Source organism: Dermacentor silvarum, chromosome 1 (genome assembly GCF_013339745.2).
Source record: "Dermacentor silvarum isolate Dsil-2018 chromosome 1, BIME_Dsil_1.4, whole genome shotgun sequence".
NCBI lineage: Eukaryota > Metazoa > Arthropoda > Arachnida > Ixodida > Ixodidae > Dermacentor > Dermacentor silvarum.
The window spans coordinates 372,515,393-372,538,559 of record NC_051154.1 but is presented as its reverse complement, the minus strand read 5'-3'; the positions used below and the strand labels follow the sequence as shown (position 1 = coordinate 372,538,559).

Below are 23,167 nucleotides of genomic sequence, written 5' to 3'. Positions count from 1 at the left end.
CCCGGTAAAGTAGCATGCGGGATGGGGTCTCGGCGATTGACGACGGCTAGAAGGGACGAGCCGAATATACGGACGGCGCTTCTGCCACCGCTTATTTGTTTGGTAACGAAGAAGTCTGCGGTTTGCGGCGAGAGGTGCTCGATTTACTCAAGTGGACAAATTGCTCACAGCTGCTGCCTGCTGAGCTTTATTTTTTTTTCTAGGCGAAAACACATAAAGTTTAAAGGGACACTGAAGAAAATAATATTTTAAGCTGTGTTAGAAAATTATCAAACGTACCAGTAAAATCACTCTTACCGGGAGAGGACCCTTGATAAGGCCAGAGAAAAGACGCGAGAGCGAAATACGGAGGCCGACGCGGCGTTGCAGTTTTCGCACCATCTCGCTGTAACTTACTTAAGCTTTGACAGCGTTTGCTTGGGCCTGTATAATTGTTTTCGGCATAGATGAACAGCGATGTATTGCAAAGAGCGATCGACTGAAGTTTCTGGAACCTTTGCGGCGCTACAATGGCACAAATTCGAGACAATTATTTGAAATCAGCGACGTAACACCGACGTACCGGCGCTCGGTTTAAGGTGGTAAATTAAAGAAAAATAATAACAATAAAGCGGAAGTATGACCTTCATTTTCTCGTCTAGTAACGAACCTCTTTGCACGAAATTAACGAATGCAGAGTTACGAAAGGATATATTTTACCACTATAAGCTCACTCTTGCGAGTTTCTTCAATGTCCCCGGCCTGACGAGAGGAAAAACGATTGATTCCACCTGTCCGCGGCTCCTTTCTGCCATGGCGACAGCACTGCCCTCGCGGAGTGTACTTTGCAGCACCTTGCTTTTGATGGCGAGGCTGCGCCGCCCAGCGGCCGGCTTCCTTTCCCGGCTTCTCTGATGGCCTCAACATGAACGGGTTGTAATGTGCACAAACAATGCGCCCGTCTGGAAGCAATTTCCGTGCACCCGGGACAAACACTGCGTGTGGGGCCTGCACAGCTCAGTGGTCCCATGTGGTTTTGCGCTCTTCTGGGTCTACGTAGACGTAGGACACTGTACTTAATCTGGTTCCTGCTGTAGTAGTCGCAATTTCGCTGTAAGCACAGTGTCTTGTACCGCGCGGCGGTATTGCGGTTTGCGGCCCGGGTGGCTTCCGGAGAGACGACGAAAGAAAGAAAAAGAACGAACGAAATAAAGGAAGCAACTAAAAGAATCGATAGATAGATAGATAGATAGATAGATGGATAGATAGATAGATAGATAGATAGATAGATAGATAGATAGATAGATAGATAGATAGATAGATAGATAGATAGATAGATAGATAGATAGACAAAAACCGAAAGCAAGAACGCGGTGAGCAGTGAGCACTACTCGGCGTAGTTGAACCTTTTCCCCTTTTGCCGAAGGTTCTGCTCTAAAAGGAGGAAATGCAGAATCCTTGCCGAGCCCTTGCCCTTTATACCCACTCCGGTTACCTTATTTCAGAACGTCTGAGCTTAGACAATAGCATCACGAGCGACGGTTCGTGAAGACGAGTAACAACACAGCCTCAAAAGGTTGCACAGCCGCTGGAGAAAATGAAGAGTGCAACCGTAGCACCGTTAGGGTGGGCCGGGCCTTATAAAATTGTGCAGTCTTTCAGTATGGTGACAGCCAGTACCTTATGGCATTTATGGAAACATTGAATTTTTCTTTACTTTTGTAAGTAGGACCACAATATAAGTCTAAACTCTAAACTTGCAATCTGAAGCGCAATCTAAACTCGTTTGCTTGTTTTAGATATCCGAAACGGCCTGGGCTTTCCGCAGCTTTATAGAGCCTCACAGTGTCACTGTTCGCCAGAGTTTATTCCCTATGCTTTGCGCTAACGTAGCCCATATAAGCATTTGTGCAGGTTGACGTGGTGAAAAAGTATTTTCTTCAAGCTCCTACGAAGGAAAGGCGTGTTTGACTGGTGCCACTCTGAGGTCGTTGTGAGCACTGCCTGCGCTCTTTGAAATGCTAAAATCCGCTAGCTCGTCCTTTTGTTCTGATTTGCATGATGCCATTTCCCGTCGTGTTGCGGGCACAGAAACCGTTGTGACGCTTTTTATACTTGCTTATGCCTTTTCGTCCTCTTTTATTGCTCCAAAGCAAAGAAAAATGGCACTTTTTCTCCACTGAAGGCAAGCGAATGCTGCCTATGCACTACTGTCAGCCAGGGGGCCATGTTTTGCAGACATTCTTTGTACTTTCTGTCACTGTCTCCTTCATAATTGACTCGTATAACACCAGTCCCCCGCTATTGCCGATATGAGTTACGAGACAGGGCGGATGATAAGAAATAATTAAATCGGGGGAAGAAAGTCGCTAAAATATACGGCCACGGTAATGTCCTCAAAATGGAGCGAGAGCAAACTATGATTGCCAGTCAGTATGTGCTCTCAGTGGGCTAGGCACTAAAATCTGAGCGTCTGCATTTGATCCAAATGTTGGAGCCGCAACCAAGCTGCCAAGTCGATGATAAGCAATCGCATAGGTACTCCGAGCAAGAGCAAAGCAGTAATCGGTGGCTCCTCCTAGGTGAAGGTCACGCAGCGGATCGAAGGCACCAACCAGGAGGAGCAGATCCGTGTTCTTGGCCGGGGAGACTACTTCGGTGAGCAAGCGCTGCTGAGGTGAGTTTTTCAAGGCCGAACTGGGAGTTCGAAGAAGGCGAGAACCTATACCGTTTCGACACCATGGTGGATAGACAAGGCGCTGCGGATACGTAGTGCCAAGGAGTCTCGCGGAAAGCTTAGGCCCAGGAGTGTAAGACGCGAGATCTCACAGCCCCCTACATAAAACGAGCGGATGCACGTCTCTTCAGGCCATCGAGTCCCCTAAATACTGCGACTCCTGCACGCGATCGACAGGTTACGATTTACATTATTTCCGCAGTTTACATTTCGAGCGTCTGGTCAAATGGTCGAAAGGTTCGTAGATAACAACTCACGATGGGCTTATGGAAGTGGTGTTGTATCTTACTGATTCCGCACTCTGCGGCCAAATTGCTACAGGTTGCTGTATAGAGATACAGACATACTTAACTATTGTCCGCCACTGCTTCATAATCGTCCTCCGTGCGACGCCGACTCATTGCAGGTAATGAATATTAACGAATATTAATTAATTCGTGGTAGGCCTTTAGTATAAATGTGCCCGTTTCGCCTGTTTCACTTTTTGTTTGGATCTGATAAGCTCTTGGACAACAAATTGCTTTTCCTGCGTACATAAAAGTGCCGCCTTTTTCCCCCAGAGAAGACAAGCGGACTGCAAATGTTGTCTCCCTGGAGCCCGGTGTTGAATGTCTGGCCCTGGACCGAGAGTGAGTGTGTTTTTGCATTTCAATAGGAACGTATAAAATGTATTTCAAGTATCGCAGAAATCAAATCGTTGTATCTGAAGTCAAGTGGTTGCTCGTGTAAGGCGTAGATTTATTGGCGACATTTTTTAATGTGCGTTGTTTTTCACGTTAGAAGGGGCACGAGACATGTCGCATAATTTCTGTCCCAAGAACCAGTGCATTACGTTAGCTGGCTACACATGAGAGCAAAGCACGGTATCTGTGCTGTATGTGTGACAATGTGATAATTAACGTACACAAAGTAACATTCTGCGACAGCATACTCTATTATACAGGTCTGTTCGAATCTATCTCGTACTTATGCACTGGACCATTGGATCTGAGCTTGTAGAATAATTCGTATCAAATGAAAATTGTCTTGATGCCTATCACAAAAGTGTATGAGAAAGAAAAATATTCGCAGAAACGCTCGATTACTTCGGTACATGGCGCCTGCTTGCGCTGGCCGCCTTGAGAGACGGTACTGCTTTTGTTATAATTAAGTGGCGTACGTACACCCCTGATGTTTGTGGATGACGCTTGGGGCACAAATAGAAACTTGGTCGCCAGTATAATGCCTACATAGTCGTAAGCAAACGCACTATTCAGTCCGTCGAAGCAATCCATCTTTACGTGGTCTGTCGACGCGAACGAGAAATGCAGCTCGTAGACTGTCGTTGCAGCTACTACGTTTCCGTTTACGGATGTCAGCATAAGGCAAGCAGTGATGGGGCCGCCGTTGACAATGTGCTCGTAGTGACCCCCGTATGTGAATGTCACCCGGTTCGATGCCGGTAGCGGCGGCTGCATTTCGATTGGGCTACTAATGCAAAAACCCTCGTGTACATAGATTAATGTGCACACACACACACACAAAAAAAATCTACTAGGTGATTGAATCCGGAACACTATGGTGTGCCTCCGTCGTCAGATCGTGGTTTCAATTGACACGTAAAACCCAAGAATTTAATTCATTAACTTTCCCTTGAAACTCAAATAAATGTTGTTTTCCCTGATATTTGTTCAAAATAAACAAATATGCGGCAATGTCGAATAGCGAGCTCTCGAATCGAATACGATTCGAATAACAGAGACTATTCAATTTGTATTCAACATAGTATTCGCACACCGTTAAAAAACGCATTACTGCAAAAAGCCGATGTGATACAAGTCCATCAAGAACACTCAAATTACAAAGACAGTCGTTGCAAGCTAACCCGGAACTGCAATTCAAAAACAAATGCGTGTTGCGCGATACGTGCCCCATAGTTTTCTATCGATCGACGAATAGAAGTAAAAGAAAATAAAAGAAAAAAGCAGAGAAAATACGTTTCTGCCACACATTATCAGCACGAGGCCGCTTACAAATCAGTCGTGCTTTCGAAGTGTAAGAAGAAAAAAAATGAGAAAGAAGGTAATGAAACCTGGAAGGGAAAACATGGCGAGAAACGCGCCAGATAATTTGATTCTTTGACCTGGCAATTAATCAGTGAAATAAAAACAAATGGACTGAGTGATGAAACTCAGACGTCATTAGTAAATTCCACACACTTCATCGATTAAGGCTGCTTTTGAAGCAACAGGACGGAGAAATTTTATTATGCGAAGGGCTTAATGATGTCAGAAATACGACGAAATTGCGCAAAAAGATAGCTGCACGATTTGCATATTCCGCATTTCTCCGCCTTTCGGGCTTATGCCTCTTGGTGTTAATTTCGTTTCGGCAACCGCCGGCGAGTGTGATATGCGCATAACGCCGCCGGGGGAGATTGTGAGAGCGCAAAACTCAGAGACGGGCCAGACAAATTGAATAGAAGGTGCCGCGCAGTTCTCGCGGTATAACCCGGTTATCACGCACTGAGTATATGTGAACTCTGCCTTGGTGGCAAAAACATTGATCAAAAGTGCTCTATACTTTGGATTTATGGAATTAAGTGAGTTCTAAACATTTTGCAGAAACTCCGGTGGAGTTGTCTAAGCATGCGTAAGCAATTTGCCACTTGCGCATCTCCACGCAGCCCCGCGCCATTATCAATCTTGTGAAATTTGATCTGACTAGTATAAACCCTTATCAATCCTTACCGGCCGTTATCAACCTTATCGGACTCGATGCGACCCTTATCAGCCCTTATCAACTCTTTCGGTTGTTATAAATATTATCGGACCCTTATCAACCCTTGTCCGTTCTTATCAACCTTATCGGACTTGATCGCACCCTTATCATCCCTTATCGGTCCTTATCAACCTTGTCAGAATTTCTCCGACCATTATAAGCCCTTATCACGCTTTAGCACCTCATCCATCTGCGTCGAACCATTATAAACCGTGATGAGACCCATATAATCCCTCATCACTCCTTATCATCCTTATCAACTCATTGACTGCTTATCTGTCTGTGTTGTGAGAGGCGAAGCGCATGAGCCTCAGAGATCGGTGGTACTTTGTCGGTGAAGGAACACCTCAGTGGAAGGCAGATCCCGCGACCACCGAAACGCATCAGAGATGTGGCGTGTTTGGCATTAAGTTTTGGCAAAACCAGAGCTTTCCTTATGTCTACAACGCTCCAAGTCGGCTCTACATGGGGTCCCATAGATGGCTTTTGTGGCACCATCACGAACTCTTTCAACTAAGACTTCATAGAAACTGTTCTCCTTTGACATTCGTATGGTTCAGATATACTCACCTTCTCCAAGCGTGGGTGTTTAGCCCAGAGAGAGAGAGAGGGTAAGACACTCGGCTCCTGAGCGTGGGGTCGTAGGTTGGAAATTAACGATTGCCAACGTTTTTGCTTTAGAATGTACGATGTTTTTCTTTATGGAGTGCATCGTGTTACAGGTTACGGACGGACTGACAGACAGATTTCCTGGGTGAATCGCTTAAGACTGCTTATGCATTGAAACTGCCAGCATCAAAGTATGCTTTTTTTGCGTTTGGCCGCAGCATCTCCATGGCTACGCAATTTATGCGTAGTGGTGGCATAGCGTTGACAAATTCAGCCACCACTTGGCCATTACAGAAAGGTAAAAACCGGCCTGCGCGTCCTTGGACAGAAAGTTCACTTCCCAATGTAGGTATTTTCGAGGAATCGCTTTCAAAATACTCCCAGTTTTGCGTGAAAGCTAGACAGTGACTTTTCGTATATAAAGCTAAGTTCTTGGTGCCGATAACCTCCCAAAGCTCGCCAAAGTTTTCGGAAAGATGAAGCGGAGAGGCAGCTAAAATACTTGGCGACCCAGACATGCAGCCTGCAACTCAGCAGCGCGTTGTCAAAAAGAAAAAAAAAAGTCAGTGCCGATTTAAAGGCAAGTGCGAGAAAAGTGTGTCGGCATTACGTCGCACGACTTTGAGGTACCGGATCCATGGTTTAAACCACGTTCACCACCTTGCAAGGTGTTGTTCGCAAGCTCAATCGTTCACCTACTGCCATCTGCACCCTGATCATCAACACCTCTCTCCCCCTCCCTCTCTTTACTCCCGTCTCCCTTCCTCAGTGATGAGTAGCAGGTCATAACTTTGATTCCAGCCGGCCACTCGGCTTTTCTACCATAATAAATGTCTATCTCTTTCTCACTCGATACACGTCCTGTCTTTTCGAGGCGCAAAGCACAACTGACGGTTGTCCGGAGCAGACGCCCTTCAGTGGCACTATATACCGGGTGTCCAAAATTAAGGTTTACGGAATTTTTAAAAATCGCCTGTGGCAGGTAGCATATTTCTTAACGTTGAGCTGGGTTATTCGAAGAGACGGACATTAGTAGCACGAGAAATCGAAACACATATTCAACCAATCACCAAAAATTGGCTAAAGAACTTCTTAGTTAATTACTTTACGACACGTATTGCAACGTACGAATTGTAGTCGGTGAGTTTGCAAGACGCATCCACTTGAAATTAATTTCCAGGATGACACCAGTGTCGAGATATTATTTCCCAAAGTGCGGGACGAAATACATGGGCGTTCCAGTTACTTTTGTGCGGCACTGTTTAAAACAGCATTTTGGTAAAAAAGTGAGTACGTTGTCGTTGTGAGCGATAACGTTGTCGCAAAGCGATAACGTTGTCGAGCCCGTTCGGCACGTCTACGACATCACCACCGTGTCTTCGCTGAGGATGCGACGACATCTTCTACACACACACACACACACACACACACACACACACACACACACACACACACACACACACACACACACATATATATATATATATATATATATATATATATATATATATATAGAATATTTTTGTATTTTTGTATTTTGCCTCTCCTGCCTGGACCGTATTCGGTGCGCAGTATGTGATAAATAAAGTAAAAAAATATATATATATATTGTCGCGAGTCAACGCGAACAAGAGACTACACGTTGAACAAGACGACGGAACAGCCTAAGAATCACCAGCACAAGGACATCTTCTTCGTCTTCGAATACCCTGTCCTACTACTCATAGTCAGTTAATGCACATACTGTGTTCGTCGTTTAAACGTCTAGATAGAGTACGCGTCATTTGCTCTCTCTCCAAAAGAGCATCGCCTCGATGCTAGACAATAAAGTTCGCTTGGTGATAATGAAAGTCGCTCGTACAGTCACTCGAAGACGTAGGACTTCATGCGCACTACGTGCACAAGTTCAGAACGGTGTTGGTGGCGCCTTGTGCAGTAAGGGCTATCTGGAACGACATAGTATGTGACGTCACTTAGCCGACGCAGCACTTTATAGGGTCCGAAATATCGCCTGAGCAGCTTCTCGGATAGTCCCCGTTTTTGTATAGGCGTCCAGACCCATACTCTGTCACCGGTTTCGTAAGTTATAGGTCTATGAAGGGCATTATAGCGACGTGCATCTAATGCTTGCTGCTGGTGTATTCGCACGCGTGCGAGCTGCCTGGCTTCTTCTGCACGTTGCGTAAACGCATCGGCATCCGTGTCAATATCGTCAGGTTCGTGTGGTAGCATGGCGTCGACCATCGTCCTTACTTCAAGTCCGTGTACAAGGCTGAATGGAGTCATCCGTGTAGTTTCTTGTTTAGCCGTGTTAAAAGCAAACGTGTTATAAGTCAGAATATCGTCCCAATCGTTGTGCACCATATTCACGTACATGGAAAGCAAGTGTTTTCGAGTGTTTTCTTTAGGCGCTCTGTTAGTCCGTTTGTTTGTGGATGGTAGGCTGTTGTCTTTCGGTGACTTGTGCCACTGAGCATCAGGACGTTGTCTAAAAGCGCGGCTGTGAATGCGATGCCTCGGTCTGTTATGACGATGGTTCGTGCGTCATGTCTCAGCACAACATTCTCTATGAAAAATCGGGCCGCCTCTGCTGCTGTGCCTCTCTGGATAGCTTTTGTCTCGGCGTAGCGAGTAAGATAGTCGGTTGCTGCAATAACCCAGCGGTTACCACTAGTAGAGGTAGGAAGCGGACCCAAGAGGTCCATTCCGATCTGGTCAAATGGCGTTTGCGGTACTTTAATGGGTTGTATTAAACCGGCTGATTTCGTTGGAGGTGACTTGCGCCGCTGAGAATCTAGGCAGGTCAGAACGTGATGTTTCATGGCAACGGGCAGTCCTGGCCAATTATATCTTTGTCGCACTCTGTTCAGTGTCCGCGTATATCCTAGATGCCCAGAAGTGACCTCGTTGTGGCATGCTTCCGGTACTTCACTATGAAGAGTAGTAGGAACGACGAGCAAATAGCTTGATCCGCTCGATGAGAAGTTCATTTTGTATAGGGCTTTGTTCCTTAAGCAAAACGATGATAATCCTCTTGCGAAAGCTTTAGGTGCTGTCCGAGTTCGTCCGTCCAAGAAATTAACCAGATCAAGCAACTCAGGGTCGTCACGTTGTTGTTGTGCAATGGTAGACGTGTCGAGAAGAGCAAAGAATGCTGTTTCCTCTTCATCGGTCGACGGAGCTGACTCAATGGGTGACCGAGACAGGCAGTCAGCGTCGGTATGCCGTTTCGCTGACTTGTGCAGGACCGTCATATCAAACTCTTGCAGTCTCAGGCTCCAACGTGCTAATCGCCCGGAAGGATCTTTCATATTTGTGAGCCAGCAAAGCACATGATGGCCGCTGATAACTTTGAAGTGGCGACCGTACAAATAAGGGCGAAATTTTGTAACCTCCCATACCACGGCGAGACACTCTTTCTCAGTTGTAGAGTAATTTGCTTCTGCGTGTGAGAGCGTTCTGCTTGCATAAGCGATCACTCTTTCTGTGTCCCCCTGGCACTGCACAAGCACAGCTCCGAGACCAACATTGCTGGCATCAGTGTGAAGCATTGTCGGAGCTGTCTCGTCAAAGTGGGCTAGCACAGAAGGCGTTTGTAACCGATTCTGCAAATCATGAAATGCAGCTTGCTGTTGGTCGCCCCATACAAACGCAACGTCATCTCTCGTGAGGCAAGTTAGTGGCGACGCAATGCGAGCAAAGTCTGCAATAAACCGCCGATAATAAGCGAGGCCGAGAAAGTGGCTGACAGCCTTTTTATCTGAAGGAACAGGGAACTGTGCGACAGCGGCAATTTTTTTTAGGATCTGGGCGGACTCCCGCGTGGCTGATGACATGGCCAAGAAACTCTAGCTCGTCAAAGCAAAAGTGGCATTTCTCAGGCTTTAGGGTGAGGCCGGCGGACCGTATAGAGTGCAGAGGACCGTAATGAGGCATCGCGGTACCAGCAATGGCGGGAGACATGGCCGATGCCTGCGCAGTGATAGCAGAGGTGACAGTGCGCTATACGTCCGTTCTTCGAATTTGCGGCCGCCTCGATGGCTCGTCTTGTGGCGGGGACCAAAATGCAGCTGACGGTGGCTGGCGGTAGGACGGGATGGGCACAACGGGCAGATGTCTCAAAGGTTCCTCTGTTGGTGATGACCATGGTGTGGCCCTCGGTGGCTGATCGTGCGACCGTATGGACGTCATAGCTGGCTGACGTCGGACAACGTCGGCGTAACTGATATAACGGTGCCACTGATATATATATATATATATATATATATATATATATATATATTGTGAAGATGAAGTGAACTTGGCCTCAGGCGCTCGCAGCGGGCGCGGAGGAAAAAGAAGACGACGAGGCAGAATATAGAACAGCCGGCCCAGTGAACGCACGTATATAAAATCTGCCCGACTCTTGGCCGATCCCAGTGAGTGGGTATGCGCCAAAGAAAAGGTCATCATCATCATTATCATCATCATCAGTGAACGGGTGCTGTGTATGTGTATCATTCATTACAATGGCGCAGTCGACGAAAACCCCGTCTTAAGGCGCTCCAGCCTTCAGCACCGTGCAGCAGAGGCCTTTCGTCCTCCGGCATCTCGCCGTCCACTGTCCGTCTGGCGAGGGAACGCCGTCAACGCTTCCCTTGACATGGCTGCCGTACCTAGGACTACCTTGATCCCCGAGCTGCCAAGGCATGCCGTTCACGCTGCCTTCGACATGGATTCTCGCCATCCTGGGTGCCTGCTGCGGCTAGGGAACGCCGCCCACGCTTCCCATGCCCTGGATCTCTGCCCCACGACACCGTCGACAACTACGCCAGCAAGGGATGCCGTTCACGCTCCCCTGGCCATGCTTCCGGCTACAGTGAGTACCGCGACTGCCTCCAGCCTTGGCTCAACGGATGCCGTGCACGCTCCCTTGGCCACTGGTCTGGCTGGCCCGAGTATTGCGACCGCTGCCGCCGCCTCAGGGTGCGTGGATTCCGCCCCTGGCTCAACAGGCGGCTCAGGCGGCAGCTTGTCCGACGCCATGTGAGCCATCTCGCTGCTGTCACAGCAGCTGGACTACTTAGTTTCAGGCACTTCCGGTTTCATTCTAGCAGCCTTTCTATCACCTGCTGCATCGGAACTACCGGAGTTCCACGGATTTCCGAGTGACCCTATTCTGTGGGTGCAAGCGGCCAACGTGCTCGGGGCACGCCATGCCTGGCCCGACAACACGACATGGCTGGTTGCCGCGGGGCGACTTCGAGGTGCCGCCAAGGTGTGGGAAATCTACGACGGCATCAAGCAGCGGTCCTGGCCTGAATGGAGTGCAGCTCTGATCGCTGCTTTCGCTCCGCTCACGTGTGCGTGCGACGAGCCCGTCCAGCACTGGTCTGCAGTCGGAGCTCCTGAGGAGCACCACCTTGACGCGGCCGTAGTTCCCAGCAACGCCTGGACAGAGAGGTCCGCATCCTGCCCCACAGCAGACACCGGCTCCACCCCAGACGGTGGGAAGCGCATGGCGACCACCGCTCCTGCGTCGGCCTGGGAGGCGCATCACAAACCGACCGCACCGGCTCCACCACAAGCTCTGAACACGCAGCAAGTCACCGCTGCCACTTTCACGTGGCAGTCTACGCCAGCTGAGCTGCTGCGACGAAAACTCTGCGGAGCTAGGAATCCGCAGCATCTCGCCGCTGTAGCTGCACCCGGAAAGGTTTTAGAAGGCCGCCTCGCCATCTACGCCGCTGTAGACGCAGAATTCGAGCCATTTTTACCACCACGGGTCTCAGACTCTGCGTCGACTTCCGACACCAGGCCATCACTTCCAGAGACCGAGACCACGGTCGGTCCACGGCAGTCAGTGAAACGGCTCCCGAACACTTCAACGCCGGGCGCACGGAGGCGCCGGCGCGACCACTCCAGGCACCCGACCTGTCCGCGGATCGTAGCAGGGACGTGATTCCTGACTCGTCGGAGCCGCATCGCTGCATGTCGCCGCAGTCATTGGCCGAGTTCGCAGCCATTCACAGCGCATGGAGGGACGCCTGGCTCAAGGTCATCCTCATCAAAGACCTGCCCGCACGCGCAAGACGCGCAAAAGGCCAGTCGCGCAACGCTCGCGGTTTTTCGTCTACCGCGGCTGATCCAAGCGCAACGACGAAACGTGGTGGTTCGGCAACACGTTCGGCAACGACGAAACGTGCTCAGCGGCAACACGGAAAATACGCACGCGACAGCTGAGCAGAGAAGATGTTCATCGTCTAGAACCTGCTGCCGTACGTGCACATCTGCAACTGGATAATCGTCGGCGAGACCTGGGACCAGCGCGCTGCAGTCAGTGCCGCCCGCCAGAGAAGCTGGTTACGCGCTGGACGGCTCACTCAACGACGACCTCACTACCTGGACAAGTTGCCTGGTTGCAAGCGCACCGGAAACTCGCAGCGTGGCCGAGTGTGAAGATGAAGTGAACTTGGCCTCGGGCGCTCGCAAAACGGGCGCGGAGGAAAAAGAAGACGACGAGGCAGAGTATAGAACAGCCGGCCCAGTGAACGGGTGCTGTGTCTGTGTCTCATTCATTACAATATATATATATATATATATATATATATATATATGCCATTGAGCTACCGCGGGGCCGTTTATCATTTCCTTAATTCAATTCGTAAATACAAGTAATTTTCCCTATGTTGTCCTTGGTGTCATTGTTTGTAGGCTTCTTATGATATGATTAATAATAATCGGGTCCCGCGGTTCCCTTTCTTCTCGTTCAATACATAACGAGGGCTCGAATCCGGCAACATTGATGCCTTCAGGTAGCATATGTGGGTTTATTGACCAGTTGTCATCACCCAAAAAGATCACGTAGTCGTGACGCCAGTGGCAGAAAGGATGTTCCACATCCGCCGCCATGGTTTGTGATTGGTGGCGCTGGCTAACACTACCAGGGTTAGGTCTAGTTGTAAAACGTAAATACCCCAGAAAGTGGATGGGAAAACGGCTCCGCGGTAGCTCAATGGCAAGAGCATCGCACGCGTAATGTGAAGACGTGGGATCGTTCCTCATCTGCGGACAGTTGTTTTTTCATCCATTTTCATTTTCATTAATTTATCATTTCCTGAATTGATTTAGTAATTAAAAGTCATTTCCTCTATGTTGTCCTTGGTGTCTTTGTTGGTGTATTATGATATATATACGCTAAACTTTTTTCAATTCGCTTCACTCATTGCATTCAGGTGGTAAGGAGGATATGCTGTTTCTCTTTTTTTATCCTGCGCTGCAGTATGACACGCGTGTTTCAAAGACATTGAGGCCTTACGACGAAGGAGGAGGAACTAACTTTATTGAGTTCTGAGGAACCCCTCCCCACCCACTCTTGGTTTTGTGGTCGGCAGTGGTCGCGGGCGCACACACGTTGGGACGGGAAGCCCGTTAGCCTCCGCCCTTTCGTGAGCCCTCTGGACGGCCCGGAGCTGGGTCTGGTCGTCGTCGCTTCGCAGGGCGTCCTCCCAGCCTTCTTCTTTAGTGAACATGGTGTCACTTAACGCGGAGCATTGCCAGAGCATGTGCGCTAACAAGCAGTATGATTCGCCACAATCCGGACATTGCGGCTCTACCTCTGGTGAATAAAGGCTCAGTCTGCCTCTCGAGGGGAATGTCTGAAGCATTCTGAATATCGATGACTATGGTCTATTGATTTTAGCGTGGGGGAGCGGGAAGGCCCTCCTCGACAGCTGATAGTGCGTTGTTATTTCGTTGAAGGTGAGCAGCGGGTCTCGGTGCTCCCCTCCCTCCCCGTCACTTCGCTTGCCACGATCGCCGCGGTGCGTGAGTCCTCGCGCGCAGTCGTGCGCCAGCTATTTGGCGTTGGGAAATTCGGGGTGCACGTCGGCCCCCATGTCGGCCGGAAATCATTTGACGATGTGATGACCCGCGGCTCCCTCGTTGCCGAGGACGGCCGCCGCTTCTCGCGATACCGAGCCCTAGGCGAATGCTCTGGCCGCCGATCGCAAATCGGTGTACACGTAAGGACGTTCGGGGTCCCTCATTGCCATGGCTATTGCCATCTGTTCGGCCACTTCGGACGTTAACCCCTTGACCGATGCCGCGTTAATGATCATCCCATTCCAGCGTATCGAGACGGCCGCGTACCGGTCGCTGCGCCCGTACTGGGCCGCGTCTACAAATTCTTCCAGTCCCGGGCAGTTGGCGGTCGATTTCAGCTGTACTCGGGCCCTCGCCTTTCGGCGCCCCTCGTTGAATTGTGGGTGGACATTTCTCGCAAGCGGTTCTACCTTGAAAGTTCCCCTCACCGCCGCCCTGAGCGCGACCTTGCGTGCGTTGCACTCCGCCTCTGCATTTATGCCTGCTTCTTCTAGGATGCGTCTGCCGGCCCTGGTGGTCGACAGCCGCACGACCTGTGCCTTGGTCTGTGCTTCGATGATTTCTGCTAGCGAGTTTTGGACTCTGACAGATCAATCCGCTCTGTGCTTGTAGTGATCGGAAGACTTAGCACTGTTTTGATGCTCTTGCGCATCAGTGTCTCTATCTTGGCCGCATCTCTCTTGGTCCATTTTAGCGCCGAGGCTACGTAATTTACGTGACTCATGTGGAAGAGGTGTTAAAGTCTGATGAGATTGCTCTCGCTGAGCCCTCCCCTGCGGTTGGTCACCCTGAGGATCAGCCGGAGCATGTTCTCCGTTTTGGACGTGAGTTTCATGACCGTTTGCGTGTTACCGCATTTAGCCTCAATTATCAGCCCCAGGATTCTTATAGTGTCCACTCTGGGGATCGGCTGGCCGTCGCTCGTGTGTAATTTGACCGGGATTTGATCGATCGGTGTCAGATTCCTCATGCCCTGTTTCGAGGGCCTGTACAGCAACAATTCCGATTTGCTGGGTGACAGGTGGAGTCCCGTTTCCCTCAAGTACTCTTCCGTTGTGCCCAGCGCCTCTTGGAGAGCGCGCTCGACTTCTGCGTCGGACCCTCCCGTGCACCACACCGTAATGTCGTCTGCGTACAGGGCGCGATTGACGTTGGTCACTCTAGTCAGCCGGTCTGAGAGTCCGTTCATTGCTAGATTGAATAATAGGGGCGAGAGCACCGCCCCTTGTGGGGTGCCTTTCGCGCCCAGCGTGTACAAATCGGACGTGGCATGTCCTATTTTGATCGTGGCCTTCCTGTCTCTGAGGAACGAGCTTATGTAAGAGTGGAATTTCCGGCCGAGCCCCATCACCGAGATTGTTTCCAGTAGAAATCTGTGTTTTACCGTGTCTAGCGCTTTCGTTAGGTTCAGGACCAGTATGCCCCTGGTGTCTCTGGTCATGCCGTCGATTATATGCTTCTTGAGTAGTAGCATTACGTCCTTAGGAGAGGCCCGGTCTGAAGCCCACCATGTTGTGTGGGAACAGGCCCTCTCTCTATATATACCACGATACTCGGTTATGTATGGCATGTTCCTCTGTCTTGCCCACGCACGAGGTTAGCGATATCGGCCACATGTTCTCCGGCGCAAGAGGTTTGCCGGGTTTCGGTCTGACCGAGGCCTCTTTCCAGACCTCGGGTACTCGTCCCGCTTCCCACGCTCTGTTGATTTCTTCGGTGAGCTTCTCGACCGACTTTTCGTCTAGGGTTCTCAACAGTTTGTTCGAGACCCCGTCCGGGCCCGTCGCCGAGCGTCCGTTGAGGCCTTATAAGGCATCCCAAATTTCCGATTCCGTAAAGGGCGCATCGAGTTCTTCGACCTGTACTCCGGCGTATTGTGGATAGTCGCCGTCGCCCGACGGGCCCAATGGCAGATACGCCTCCGCCAGCTCCTTTAGGAGCTCGCTCTCCGTTTTGCCCTGCTCCTTTTGCTTGTGTAAAATCATATCGATTGCCAATCTCTGATTGCCTGTCGTCTAACAGTTTTTCTTTAGGAGGCTCCATTTGCCTCCGGCTCTCATTTGTCCGTCTACCGACGCGAACACCTCGTTCCACTGTTGCTTGGAAAGCTCGATCGAGTGATTTCCCTGCTTAGTGCAGCCGCTTTCTTTCGCAGTCTGCGATTAAGTCTGTGCATTTTCCACCTGGCCGTGATGGACTTCTTTGCCTCTAATAGGTGTGCCAATCTCGCGTCCATCCTTTCCATGTTCAGGTCGGTTGGGATGACCCTCGTCGCGGTGTTAACGTCCTTATTGAGCCTTCTAAAGAGGCTCTCTAGTTCCGCGTATTCGCTTGTGTCTTCCTTCCTTATTTTGCGGATAGCGTCCCAGTCGGCGACCTTTAATTCTCTCGGCGGTGCCGCCCTGATGAGGATCGTCACCGCCAGTATGCAGCGGTGGCTGCCGAGGTTCTCGTGCAGGTTGCGCCACTCGGCCCCTCGCACGTTTTGTAGCGTTAGCTACACTGGCCTAGCCAAGCCCGTTTCGCGCGGCACATCAAGAGCCGTGCTGCGCATGCGCAAGGATCAGTGATGTCACACAGTCATGAATCAGCTGAACCTTTGCTAACGCTACGTATATCCTGGCATAGCCGAGCTAAGCCACTGCAACTTTTTTTTGATGAAGGTCAGGTCGGGCGTCGTGTCCCGCGCCACCGACGTTCGTAGTCAAGTCGGATAGCGGGGGTCCGTCACCAGCTCTAGCGAGCACTTAGCGACTGCCTCCAATAGCCGCTCTCCTTTGGGCATTGGCCTTGTGTAACCCCAGGCTTCGTGGGGCGCGTTAAAATCTCCCGCCACTATTAGTGGGAGCCCCCTGGCCATTGAGGTCGCCTTCGTTATCATCGATGCGAACGACTGTCTGTCGTCAGAGGGCGAGCTGTAGACGTTCAGTAAGATTACGCTGTTTTTCAGCCAACTATTCGGTATGATTTCGATCGCGGTTGCCTCCGCTTTCGCGTTGCCTAATTTTAAATCTCGTTCCTGGAAAGAGCATTTGTTCGCGACGAGGGTCGCCACTCCGCGCTTACCCTGTTCGAATTTCGAGGAGGCGATCCGGTAGCCGGACAGGGTCGCCTCGCTACCCAAAGTTTCTTGTAAGATTATGACGTGCGGTTTGTCCGCCTGTGAGGCAAGGAACTGCAGCAGCGGAGCCTTGCACTTTTTGAAGCTAGCGCAATTCCACTGCCACACGACCAGGTCTCCAGTTGAGTTGTTCGCCATGATTGACACCTTGGATTTGTTAAGCACCTGCAGGCGCCATGTGTGCTTCGATACGCGTCACTCTTGCCGCGAGCGCTACCATGCTTTCCCCTAGTTGCTGGACCATCAGCTGCAAAGAGCTAATCGACTGCTGAATTCCCAATAGGATTCTACTGGACTCGGGTTCCACCAGGTTTCCTCCGTCAGGGGAGGGGCCCTGCGTTTGACCGAGCGAACCGACTGCTCCCCTTGCGGGGTCGGTGTACTTTGCGGCACCTGCTGCTGCTGTTGTTCGACTTCCTTCCTGGGGAGTGGAACCTTGTTTCCGAAACGATTCGAAATCCGCCCTCATTTGCTGCATCTCCGCCTTGAGGCGCGCGTTTTCTTCCGCTAATTGAGCTATTCTAGGGTCTTCATTGTTATGCTTTGGCAATGCTACCTGCGTTACCTTTGGTTGTGGTTTCGGCTTTAGCTTTGGCTTGGCCCGGTCCGCCAAGGTCGGCCCCTCTTGATTGCGCACTTGGGAACGGGAGCGCCCGCTTGGAGCGGCCTCTCGATCGGCTGCGCTGTCGTCTTGTCGGCGTTGTCGAATGTCCCCGTCTGGGGGCGTTTACGACGCTGGAATCGCGTGATCTGCTCTCCAGCTGTTGCGGCTGACTTTGCAGCTGCGGTTTCTTCTCGTTTCTGCGTCGGCGCCTCCTGCGCCGCACGACGTAAGGGGCTTGGTATCGTTGTTTGCACTTGTCGTCCGCCGTCGGGTGTGGGCGCCCCCGCAGGGGGCCCACACCCGACGAAGACAGTTATTTCTTTTGTGCAGGAACAGCGTTCGTTCCAACATACTTATGGCATGCGTGTCTTATTTGCTCGATTATCGAACCAGTACAGAAACATTCTCGTCAGAAATTCAGGATATTACGCACTTTGCTTTCCTTTCGGACACAGCTGCACGAACGATAAAGAAGAAGGGAGGGCCCGGGAAAGGGGAACACCCAGAAAAGGGAGGTCCGAATTTCGCTTCGCAGGTCAAAAGCAAGAGTGGGCTCGTTTTTATTACGCATCACACGAACGCTCTATACATTTGAGAGCCCAAATAGGTATCTGCAGGCAAAAAATATCCAAGGTGACGCAGGCACTATTTTTTTTCAGACAACATACTTGATTAATAGGAGAAAGAAAGGGAACCGTAATGTTTGTAATAAATCCTACAGCATTAACGAAACGTGGGTCCAACAACGTGACTGTCGATCAAGGCACGTACTGTCAGTGCTGAGTCGGCCGTCAATAATAAAGCACTCTCACGCTGAATGGCTCCCTCAACACTGATCGCAGGAAAGTTAACTAAAAAAAATTGCCGCGTATCTGCGTGCTTCGCTGCAAATGTCGTCGAAAGACGATAGTCTTCTGCCGGCCGTACTACATGAGTGCTGGTCTGATCCGCGGCCACCCGTGATGCTGTTCTCATACCATTTCCGTCCTGGCATGAAGGTTTGTTTGAACAGATTTCATTTTACCGCAATATTTCATCAAGCGGCCATTTATGTTTTGCCCTGCCTCAGACTGCGCTTCCTTTATGTTGAATCGGCCGCATCTGGCTGGCATTGATAAAATTGAGGAGGCGCTCCGTGAGACATGGACGCCATCTGGCAATACATCGGGAAACATGAGCTTGTGCAGAGGGTTTCCTTCCTCCATGGCAGAGGGCGCTCGTCGGTGCGCAGTCGGGGAACGTCGTTCGTCGGCGCGCATAGCATGGCATTTTCAGCGCAGCTTAAGAAACTAGGGTCTTTAGAGTTACGTATCTATGTATTTTCTATTAAAGGAACACACCTCCTAATACTTAACTAGTGATGTTGCGCCTCAGATATGCGTAATATTTTCTTTGTGATCTATAACGTTCGCAAGTATGAACAGCCGTACCAGTTTAAGTAGTGTGGGCGGTAAGCAAGTGGTCCAACTTTGGCCGGGTGGCTGAATCGGGTGACAGACAGACAACAGACAGACAGACAGACAGACAGACAGACAGACCAAATTTTCAGCGTTTAAGTTCCCCAAGAAAGACTATCGTCTTAAAAAAATGATGGTACTGGACAGAACTTTGAGGTTGCACATTATACGTCTGGGCCCGTATGCGAACAGAAAAAGCTCCTGACGCTGTAATTGCTCTTAAGGGCAAATTCTAGCTAATCAAGATGCCGGACATATTATTAACGAAGGCGCCCAATCAATCGCAAATAGCACATACGAATGAAAAGGTTTCGGAACATGGTCCCTGATGTTCTTTGCCTAACGGAGCAAAATTCGCGGATGACGTTCGGATCCATGTCAGCGTGACCGGAATAATGCATCTCTCATTCGTTTCTTCTCCTTTTCACGTTTGCCGTTGATACTCATGGAAACGAAGTAGCTGGCGCGCGCAGGGCCACTGCCTCTGTGCAACGGCTAAGCTTATAGTATACAGTTGAAGAGAGCGACGCAGCTTTATCGCCTCGAGCGAAATAAATGCCGCAGAACACGGCACCCAGCCATGCATCAACGGTGACAGCAGGTCGATGATTTCGGGAGTCTCTCACTTATTTTCTTTCAGTGATTCCTTCAATCTGAACATCGCTGCTTTCTTCTCTCTCTTTTTTTTTTTTTCGGTTCGCGACAAGCGACCTGCGCATCCCACGAGGGACGCAAACGACGTGGGTAGACGTCGCGACGTTTAATCATGCATGTATTCACCTCTTTAGGCGCTATTCTTTTGTTTTCTATTTTTTGTACTTTGCCCTTGAATTTCATTTTTCTGACGGTTCAAAATGGAACCTTGAGTCTCTTTCCTCGGGCATCCAAAAAGCCTAGCCTATATCCGCCGTTTCTCCGTCGAACTCGATAACAGCGTAACACTCGAACGCCTCGGATCGAATTCCGAGGGCCGACGCTTCCCTTATTTTTTTTTTCGCGTTTTCGTCATAGGCGCTCGGTACCCTGCAGGCTTCGCAAAGGTCGCCTTATTTAGTTACTTGTCTATCGTCCTTAAACCTTGATTTATGTGCTGCAGAATCTCGGCGCCTAAGCGGGAGGCTATGTCGAATTCTAAGGGTTGAGTGCACGGAAAGGGTAGCCTTGCTCGCAGAAATTCGTGGAACAAAGTTTGGTTACTCGTACAGTCAGGTAAGCTGATATACTCAGGTGATGTAGAATGCCACGCAGCTGCCTCCTCGGACGCACATTCGACAGTACAAAGATACAAATTTCTACGCATTCATCTTGGGTTTCATGAAGATGACGTGGCAGAAACGAGTTTCTTTCTTCTATGTTTCCTGTCTTCTTTGCTATATCTTTACTTCTACCACTTTATTTATTCCTTTTTCAATTTGGCATTGTATTTTTTTCTTACTTTTCCTTTCTATTTCTCTCGCTTTCTTTTCATTACCTTTTTTTCTTCTTTCCCGCCTTTATTTCTACCCGTCTGTCTTTTATCTTATATTTTACATTCGGTCTTCACATTTGCGTCTTTTTCCAACCATCCTCTGCAAGTCTAGCGGTGGGAAATAAGTCTGTTTGCCAAACTATTCGGTACTATACTGTATGCTGAACTCAATACATTATCTGACCGGGGTATAATGTAACAATTCTATTCCAAAGCCATTCGTTTTCGTCCTTCTTAAGTAGTCCCAGCGCTGCTTCGCCCACAATATCATCATGATGGGCCGGTCGCGAAAGGTGGATGATAAGGGAGGAATAGAATCGAGCGAGAGGAATTCTTACATTATATAGCAGCCCCCAAATTATAAGGCACCGACGTTGTGATGGTATTCTTCCGTAAGAACCATTTGTCATTGGGCGGCCACTTTCATTATTACGTCCGCAATCACGTTTGCCCTGTGCCTCTTCTGGAGAGCCGCTCTAGCGTACAAATCATTTTTCCGCCCAGAAGCCATATTCGTAGCCCTTTCGTTTGTAAGGACTGTTTGACTCTGTAATGAGTAGGCGCGAAATATGGAGGCAGCAATGAAATTTTAACTTTTTTCGGGGGAATGGGGAAAATCTTGTGCATTGTAACTTTATTTGAAAGAAATTACCGTCACTGCGTTTTAGTCGGTTTTTATACCTAATTAACAATAAAGCTTATATCAACCTCGAAGCTAAATTGTACATTTGTTCGGAGTCCCAAGGAATTTTTATCTTATATTTTAGATTAGCACGAGAACAAAGTGACTAGGTGGTCTATAATAGGTTCATTTGTTCAGCAAGATTACAGTGCTCCAACCTATTTTAAAGAGAGAGAGAGAAAGAGACCGTATAACCTGTATAACGTTTCCTTCATTTCTATGGGAAACACAATACCTTGTTACTATACTCATTTTTGTATGTAGAAAGTTGAAGCAAGCGTGATATAGTGGTTTACTTAAAACGGTGATGTCTCAACCTGGTCCAGAGTATACCTTGGACGTTTACCACGAGGCAGCCCCTTTCGTCAGCGTCGACCAGACGGCGACAGTGCTCGACACTGACGGTGGCGGGCAGACAAGCACCCCAAATCGGGAGTGGGCATCCTTTGGTGTTACCCCGAGGCAGCCCCTTTCATCAGCGTCGCCCAGACAGCCGACAGCGTCCGACGCCGACCCTGACAAGCTGACCGTCAGGAAGATGCCACGGTTTAAGGCGAGACGCCAACTTCAAGGAATTGCTACCGTGGGAACGACAACGATCTCGGTTTCCTAGATGACCACGCAGTGGCAGCAAATGCAAAGGCGAGGAGGCAACAGTAGAGGCGGTGTTGGGTGAACAATACAACCCCTCTGATTGGCCGCACCAAGCTCAGCAGATTCCCCAGTCGAGTCTGTTAAGGAAGACCAAGGGATGAAAAGCGGACACCGGTGGTGCAGTGCGGCTGTTGTTGACGTGACCTGATACGAACTGAGACATTGAATATGCTCCTGATGGAGAGGGCTTCCATGCCAGGGGCCAGTGTACATAATGTAAATTAAATCAGTTTCATATTTCCTACAACTGGATGTATTCATCGAAGGGCTTGGTGGATTCCTTGCCCAAACGCCACCTCGAGCCGCAACACCAGGCACGGCAGAAGAACTGTGAAAAAGAAATCGCAGTTTTAGCGTTATACCTTTGCTGTTTTCTTATCTTCTCTGTTTCGCACGTTTTCCGCAGTTTTACTAAAATAATTTGTTCATGTTATCATGTTTTTTATTTTACAGAAAGATTGTGTATTAAGCTAGAATGTGTGCAAATCGTTTCTCCTCTATCGAATTGCCGCCTCAGAGTGTACTTCACTACCATACGAGAGCGAAAAAAAATTTATTCCCACCCTGTCGACTTTTCAGGGAATGCGAGTCACATTTTTTTTCGGCGTCCGCACGGGTAGCTATTCTGTGAATCAATGGGTGTTTTTCATTCTTTCGATACGCCACTTTTGGGTAAGTTTTAGTTTCGTGCTACGTTGTTCTCCTTTCTTTCTTTCTTTCTTTCTTTCTTTCTTTCTTTCTTTCTTTCTTCTTCTTCCTTCCTTCCTTCCTTCCTTCCTTTCTTTCTTTCTTCTTTTTTCAATCTTTTTTTTTTTTTACGTGCAGAAGTGCGCTCGTCACCAGTGTGCAAGGAATGCGAAACGCCTACTTCATGGACAGGAATATTGCATGACTGCTATCTACATCACAGTAGAAAATATCGCATTCACAGTCTAACTTGCTGAAAAAAGAAGAAGATTGCGGAATTCACCAAGCGATTTGCGTTCGCACACGCAGGGATTCAAATTTGGACAAGTCATTGCACTGCTTTTAGAATTCATTAATGCATCGCATGCTTTGGCGCGTCTCTACAAAACATGGACAATTACGCGCTAAATGGAGCATGAAAGAAATGACAAATTTGGGCACAATGGAGTATTAGGAAGTATTGAAATGAGTATATTTGAAATATGCGACACCGCCTGCGAGATGGATCACAGGCTTGTGTCCTCTTCCACCTGGCTATGCTCGTCG

General features: G+C 49.3%; 1 protein-coding gene across 1 annotated transcript in view; it reads left to right on the top strand.

Moving 5' to 3' along the window:
* LOC119445576 (cGMP-dependent protein kinase 1) overlaps positions 1 to 23,167 on the top strand; it is a 697,240-nt gene that overhangs the window by 604,330 nt on the left and 69,743 nt on the right. The window contains exons 8-9 of the mRNA XM_049660582.1: positions 2,562 to 2,656; positions 3,277 to 3,345. Coding sequence (XP_049516539.1) covers positions 2,562 to 2,656; positions 3,277 to 3,345 — 164 coding nt within the window. The remainder of the gene's footprint in view (positions 1 to 2,561; positions 2,657 to 3,276; positions 3,346 to 23,167) is intronic.